This window comes from Sinocyclocheilus anshuiensis, unplaced genomic scaffold (genome assembly GCF_001515605.1).
Source record: "Sinocyclocheilus anshuiensis isolate Anshui unplaced genomic scaffold, SAMN03320099.WGS_v1.1 scaffold122, whole genome shotgun sequence".
NCBI classification, from domain to species: Eukaryota; Metazoa; Chordata; class Actinopteri; order Cypriniformes; family Cyprinidae; genus Sinocyclocheilus; species Sinocyclocheilus anshuiensis.
The window spans coordinates 1,604,488-1,612,191 of NW_015544153.1; the positions used below are offsets into that span (position 1 = coordinate 1,604,488).

The following is a 7,704-nucleotide window of genomic DNA, read 5'->3' on the forward strand; positions in this document are numbered from 1 at the left end:
CCCCCCCCCCCCCCCCCCATTTTAGCAGTCTGTAAGCCTATAATGTTTTTAAGTCTTCCCACATTTTGAGGTGTATTTCTTAACTTTTCGGTCTCTGTATCTGCTTGCAGGGACAAAGGCATCAGATACAGAATGTGTGGACTGCGCTTCTGGGTTTTATTCTCCATCAGGGCTGAGCTGCACCAAATGGACAGAGTAGGTGAAGTGTTATTTGTGCAATGTCTGATTTGAATTTCTATCTGTTATTCATTCAGTATTGTCGTCATTTTTCTTAAGCTGTGCAGCCAGAAATGAGATTCAGGCAGAAGATGGCAGTCCTGTAAAAGATGTCACATGTGAACAGAAGCCAAAGGAAATATATGGTCTTGTAGATTTAATTGCCGCTTCCTTAGCAGAATTCTACAGAAGTTTATTCTTTGAAGTTCAGAAGGCCAATAATGGTAAGTGGACACAATTTATTTTTAAACTTAATTTGTGGCCAAGTGCAAACTATTTTTTTTTGTTAGCAGCAGCCTTTTGTCATTTTAAATATATTGGTGACCCTGTGCGGTTAATTTAATTGACCTGATTTGATAAAGGCCTCATAATTTTCCTCAAATTAAAAAAAAAAAAATAATAATTTAATATGTTGTAACATTGTAAAGAATGCACATTTCAAATTCAAAGTGTTTTTTTTCCCTTCTCATGTCTGGCAGAAGAAAAAAAGTGACGTTTATCCAGGAGCCTCAGCACAGGGCACTTGACAGGTAGCATCATTTTGAGTAGCCACATTCTGAAATCCTGGCAACAGTTTGTGGAGACCACCATGCCATTAATTAATTTTAATTTTAGATTTATTTTTTGATAAATATAAACTGTAGTTATTTTTGAATGGATCTATATGAAAGAAATTCTGATAAAAGGTCTATACCACTGATCTATATATGTATGACTGGATTACTCATAGAATTCTAAACTACCAGCATGCGGGAAGTGTTGAAGTGGTCATATTGCTATTCCACACTGGCATCATTGACTGACAGCTTAATTGTTTCTTTGGCTGTTGTCTGAAATATTTATGGTCTTTTCATGCAGCATAATCAATATAGTATAGAAATTGCTGATGAGTGTCTACTGCACACTCCTGGAGCATATATATCGGATCATTAGCAGAAACTGATGAGTGTACAATAACTATTACAATACAAGCATTTTACTATATCGTACTAATATTAAAATAATTCAGTGTTTACAATGCATCATCTTGTTTGGAGCAACAGTATAAATGCTTGGAAATAAAGCTTTGTTTCTTTAAGGCCATATGCAGTCAGCATTATTTCTATGAATAAGTTGTGAAGAGTATATTTTATTTCATTATGTTTTTATCCCTCTGTTATTGGGCACACTGAATTATCATGGCTGGCCGTGAATATCACATTTCTACAGTGGCATTATTTAGAAACTATTGCTTCTGTATGATGCTTCATCCAGTCCAACATAAAAATAACACTCAAATAGATCACCCTAAATAAAACCTCCTTAAATTGTGTTTGCTTGCCTAAACACATATCCAAATCATTCCCCCAATCTGGCCACTTGAAATGCAAAATGAGCGGATGTTAAATCAGTTGTGGAACAGAATCCCTTGTAAGAATCTATGATGCTTCTTTTGGGCCAAGAGCATCAAAGGGGGGACTGTAAGAATCTATAGTCTGCCCCGACCCAGATTCCACTCCACAATATGTTTGATCATGCTCATTTCCTAAAATGGCTTAATTATTATAGAGAAGAGGAAAGTCAACAGTTATGTTGTTTGTAGACCATTTGGGATGATCACATCCTGAGCAAATGGTGACCAATTGTAGAATGGGAGCAGGTGTGGGACACTGAGAACCACCTCAGACAAAGGGGTGTCAGAACTTACACTGAACAAAATTATAAACACAACACTTTTGTTTTTACCCCCATTTTTCATACGAGTCCGACTCTCTAACCATTAGGCCACGACTTCCCCTAATGGTTAGAGGAGTGGACCAACATTCCACAATCAACAACCTGATCAACTCAATGCAAAGGAGATGTGTTGCACTGCGTGAGGCAAATGGTGGTCACACCAGATACTGACTGGTTTTCGGACCCCCCAATACAGTAAAACTGCACATTTTAGAGTGGCCTTTTATTGTGGCCAGCCTAAGGCACACCTGTGCAATAATCATGCTGTCTAATCAGCATCTTGATATGCCACACCTGTGAGGTGGATGGATTATCTCGGCAAAGGAGAAGTGCTCACTAACACAGATTTAGACAGATTTGTGAACAATATTTGAGAGAAATAGGCCTTTTGTGTACATAGAAAAAGTCTTAGATCTTTGAGTTCAGCTCATGAAAAATGGGGGTAAAAACAAAAGTGTTGCGTTTATAATTTTGTTCAGTGTAATTAACATACAGACCACAGCTGTAACGACAGGAGCAACTTCTTTTACATTAACGGTAGTAAACTCTGTGTATAAAATGTTTGAGCTTAGGATGTTCGTGGTTCATTCCGACTCCGTTGAACCCAAGGTACTACATGTACTTTGTCACTGCTATGCTGCAATAAACATCTTCATCGAGATCTTCAACATCCTCATCACTTTTTCTTACACCCTCTAAAGACGACATGTCAGACTGATTTCTGATGATATTCGTGATTCATCATTGGGTGTTTCAGTAACTTTTAGGGTGACTGATTTTAATGTAATATGGCCATTACATATGAATAACACAACAGAACATTTGTTGCATCACAAAACATGCTGTGCATCCTAGTTATAAATACAAATAAAAGGTTAATGGCAAATCCAGTGTCTGATGTTCATTTTCAAATCATTTGCACCATTAGGAATCTGATAACACTTCCAGCATGTTTTTTGTTACAAGCAGTGTGATACAGCATGACAGCTGAGCTGAACATGGGTTTATACATTTAGAGGCTAAGAATTTAAAAAGTAAACAATTACAATTCTGACCAAAACAACTTTAAGGGATCTGAAGCATGAAAAAGCAAGAAATTGTAATTCAGCAAATAACAAGCAAGAATGCAAGCAAAATTTTCAGTTTAATAGTTGTGGATGACTATAAAAATAGAATTGAACCAGTATGTTCATCTTTCACAATGTAGAATTTTACTGGGTTCTTGAGTTCAAAAAGTTTCAGCTGGACAGCAAACAAGGTTTCCCAAAAGTGCATTGAATTATTTACTGAATATGAATTATGAATAATTATTGATTACTGAATATGTTATGAAATGAGGCTGTTAAACTACAAATTTAACTACAATACTAAAGTATTGATAAAGGCACATAAATCATACAAAGATGTGAAAATGATATGATGACATCTAAATTTGCTTAAATGTACTGCAAACAACTATAAATAAGACAACACAATGCTTAAGAAGGCAAAGGCTGAATAAAACATCATGACACTGAGATCTGGTAAACATTAAAAAGGGGAAACAGTAAATAAACATGGTGTACAAACTATATACATTTTTTTTTCTTGTACATTAATCGGTGGTATTCCCATTCATATTCAGTGTCATGCAGTGTACAGTCTTTGAAGTCTTTTAAACAGTAAGAGACTAAATGTTCATGCTTCTTTGCATCTGCTCCAGCGCGGCCTCCTTCTCCTTCAGGAGATCCTTCAAGCGTTTGATTCTCTCACGCCGTTTTATCTCCTCAGCATCCAGCGTCTCCAACGTGAACAGTGACTGTGTTGGAAATATGTCTATTTTGTGACCTTGCTGTTTCTTAGAGAATGACATGCTGGGGTTTTCTGATGCTGTTTGCACCTGGCTGGTGTCTTGCTGTGATGTTTCAGCATCTGTGTTGCTGCTTGTCATGTTACCACATTCTGTTCTGACTGAGGACAGTTCAATCTGGTTGTTGCAGTCCTGCAAACTGGATGAAGAGGGAGCACTTGAACACACAATCACTGGTGAGGAGATGTTGTGTGACGTGTCACTAGTAGAGCTTTCTAACAGAGCTTTGTTTTTACGTGGATTTCCTGATGACCGTTTCTTGCCTACTTTCTTAACAAGATCTTTATTTTGTGGTTGAAGTTTCTGAGATTGGTGACTCTCTCCTGGGGTTTTATTCAAGCAGCTTCTTCTTGTCCCTTTGTGTGACTCAACAACAGTACATGGATTCAGTCTGTCTTGTGAATGGAGGGATGAAGTGGCTTCTGCAGCCCCTAAAACAGTCCCACAAGGACAGGCCGTGCACACCTTAACCTTAATAGAGCGTGGTGGGGTCTTCCTTGAAGAGGAAGGTAATAAAGGATGACTAGAAGAAGTCTGTTTTGCTTTTTGTTTGGATGAGGGAGTAAGACAGCATGTGTTACCAGTACAATCTTCTGGCAATTCAGATTGCATATGAACCTTATCGGCTGTAGATTCTGTTGGTGAACAAACCTCTTCTTGACAAGCCAAACTGTTTTCCATCGGAACAACTGAAGATTTAGAGGCAGGTGAAATGTGTGTGGAGTTTAGAGAGGGAATATCTTGACTCCCATCCTGTTCCTGCTTTTTTCTTTTGACCTTCAGGCCTTCATCCTCCTCCATTTTTGTGTAGGGAACCTAGCAATTGAACAAAGTGGCATGAAATAAATCAATACCGTTACTCCCACATTCACATCTCTTCCAAAACAAGTGAAAAAATGGTTGACATGAGAGAATTTTTGCTTTTTTTAATGGCTTCATCCATCAATTAAATTAGGAAAGTTTTTTTTCCAAGGACACAGAAGCTAGAGCTGTCTTTAAACATTTTTTAATTAGCTTTTATTTTTATATTTCCAGTTTTCATTTTAATTTTAGCTTACATTTCAGAAATTTTATTTTATGTTTTTGTCATTATTAGTTTTTTAACATGTCTGTTTAGCTTTATTTTAGTTTTAATCATTTTAACTTATTTTCAGCTAGTTGCCAAGGCAGCATTTCTAGTTTTTTAGATTTTCATCTAATCTTCTTATTTTAATTGAATTCAGTTTTACAATTACTAAAACTATCTTTAATAGTTTTAGTTAACAACAACAACACCGATTTAGAAATATATTAAAATAATATCTTCTGTAATACAGTGGGCTGCAGCCCCAGTCTGATAAACGCTGCTGTAGGAAATATGTACATGCACTGTACATTATTTACAACACAATTTGGATGCATGAATATATAACTTGCCTTCATAATTTGCTGTATTTTTGACTGCAACTTGGACTCCTGGATCACTTTACGAAGGCCGTCTAATGTGCGTTTGTTTATGATAAGTCTCTTTGTCAGTTGATCTGGCTTCACAGTCAGCTTTGTTCTTTGCAAGCAAATCTGTACATCAGAGGCGATGCCAAATTCTTTTCTTAGCTGACAGTCACTCTTGGGTTGACTCTTTTCAAAGGCCTGTGACAGAAGAGAGAAGAATGCATTAAATGTCAGCCTAGTGAAACTTGTTATTTCATTACAGCTCACATAGAACATGGTTAATTGTGGTATATTACCTTTTCAGTATTATCAGTGGCTTGAATACAGACATTCTGGGGTGGTTCCAAAATGCTGACAGTTTCAGCAACAGCTGCATCATCTTGACATCTCATCTCAGGTGGACTTCCACCCTCCAAGTCTTTATCTGCCTCCATATTCACATTTTCAGAAAGGCAGCACAAGGTCCTTTCAGCTCTTTTATTTCCCTCGACCTGCTCATCCATCATCTCATCACCCGTTTTGGCCGAAGGATTATTCGGACCACCATCTTTTTCCATTTCTGCATGTGCCAGTTTTTCCCCTTCGTTCTGAGAGACAGACTTTGCGTTTATCTCTGTGTGTTGAACTTCCTCACATTTGTTCTGAGAGGCAGCTTTCTCCACTTTATCACCAGCATGAGTCTCTGACTTGGGTGGAATATATGACACAAATATTACATTAGAGTCTTCATCGCTCTCATCCACCTCTGTTTGACTCGGTGTGGGCAAATTTCCCGGAGCACCTCCCAGACACATGGACGTCTCCTCCTCATCATCACAGAGATCAATGATTTCACTTACATTTATTTTTGGGTCTTGCTTAGGAGAGTTTGACCCCAGAGCGGAGCTGGCAGGCAGGGCAGGAGAGGTGCTGACAACCCCCCTCTTACCACCTTCACTGATCATCACATCCTTGGCAATCTCCGAATTTCTCTTTGCCACAAAATAGACCTTCCCATTGCACATGACCAGGGCATTGTCTTTGCCTGGGGTAATCTTTTCTTGGCTGGTCTGAGGAGGTGTGGGTTTGCTCGGTGCGATTTCATTTACCGTCCCGACTGAGTTGACATGCTTGACTGCTTTTATGGTGTCAGAGCTGACATTCGATGTCGTTACAGGTACAAGGCAAGGAGCGAATGCACCTGTTCCCTCCTGCACGACCCATTTAATGGGAGTGTTCACTTCTTCATTTGTTTTAGGAACGCAAACAGGTGTTTGCAAGTTTGCAGGGGGATTTTGAAACAGGGTCTTCTCTATTTGACTTGGCTTTGTAACCGAAACCACTTGCTGGTCAGAATTTAGCTTTACAGAGTTCACAGGGGAAACAAGCACAACAGTTGGTGGACCCTTTTCGAGGTTAGGGGTGTTACTCACAGAGTTCATTATCCGGCATTTGATGGACTGTGGGAGCGCAGTGGCTGGCAGAGTCCGAACTTTAGCATTCGGAGGGATCTGCAGGAAATGACCGTTTGGGAGAACAGGTGACTTGACGGTAACAGGCAAAGTTTGGACCGCCGCCATGACCTGTCCATTGGGCTGAGGAGGTAACTGGACTGAATACTGGGAAACAGTGTGTGTTGAAAGAGGAACATGCACTAACTTTGGATTGTGAATAATGAGGTTACTAGTTCCACTGTGCTGAGTTTTGACGGCGTTAGACACAGTTCTGACCTGCGGCAGGGTTTTGAGGACATACCGTCCATCTGCTATGGGCTGAAGGGAGGGAAGCCGAGTCTGTGTTTGAGATGAAGAAGCAGTAGGTGGATGAACGGGTTTTGCACAGGCTTTCAGTTGTAGACCCACACTGACTCTTTCTGTACTAAAAGGTGTCTGATAAAACTGTCCGTTTACTTTCTGGACAGGAATCAACTTCATGACATTTTTCCCATCGGGTCCCACCGCAGGCATTGCTTGGTAATAGACTCCTGTTCCACTGAAAGATGAAGAAAAATTATACATCAAAATTAGCTTTAATATTCTGTTAACTATGAAAATACTATACAAATCAAAACTAACAAGGACTGAAAAAAAGATCAAACTCTATTATACTAGAAAAAAACACACACACAAACATATATATATATATATATATATATATATGCTCATCAAGGCTGCATTTAATTAAAAATACAGAAAAAAAACTGTAATCTTGCAAAATGTTTTTACAATATAAATTATTGGTTTATATTTTAATATACTTTAAAATATAATTTATTTCTGTGATGCAAAGCTGAATTTCCATCAGCTATTACTCCAGTATAAAGTGTCACATGACAAGAAATCATTCTTATTTCTTCTGCTCATCATGGCTGCATTTATTTTATCAGAAATACAGAAAAAAAAAGAGTAATATTGTGAAATATTATTGCAAATTAAAATAATGGTTTTCTATTTTAATATACTTTAAAATGTTATTTATTCCTGTGATCCAAAGCTGACTTTTCAGCATCATTA

General features: G+C 38.2%; 2 protein-coding genes across 2 annotated transcripts in view; one reads left to right on the top strand and one right to left on the bottom strand.

Annotated features, from left to right (window-relative positions):
* Positions 1-1,619, top strand: part of LOC107695221 (tumor necrosis factor receptor superfamily member 14-like) — a 3,580-nt gene extending 1,961 nt beyond the window's left edge. The window contains exons 5-7 of the mRNA XM_016495038.1: positions 111-195; positions 277-440; positions 696-1,619. Of these exons, the coding sequence (XP_016350524.1) occupies positions 111-195; positions 277-440; positions 696-709 (263 nt within the window). The 3' untranslated portion in view covers positions 710-1,619. The remainder of the gene's footprint in view (positions 1-110; positions 196-276; positions 441-695) is intronic.
* A 1,074-nt stretch (positions 1,620-2,693) lies between these two features.
* LOC107695286 (ligand-dependent nuclear receptor-interacting factor 1-like) overlaps positions 2,694-7,704 on the bottom strand; it is a 6,428-nt gene continuing 1,417 nt past the window's right edge. The window contains exons 2-4 of the mRNA XM_016495124.1: positions 5,509-7,183; positions 5,198-5,410; positions 2,694-4,597 (exon numbers count right to left, since the gene is read on the bottom strand). Coding sequence (XP_016350610.1) covers positions 3,602-4,597; positions 5,198-5,410; positions 5,509-7,183 — 2,884 coding nt within the window. The 3' untranslated portion in view covers positions 2,694-3,601. The remainder of the gene's footprint in view (positions 4,598-5,197; positions 5,411-5,508; positions 7,184-7,704) is intronic.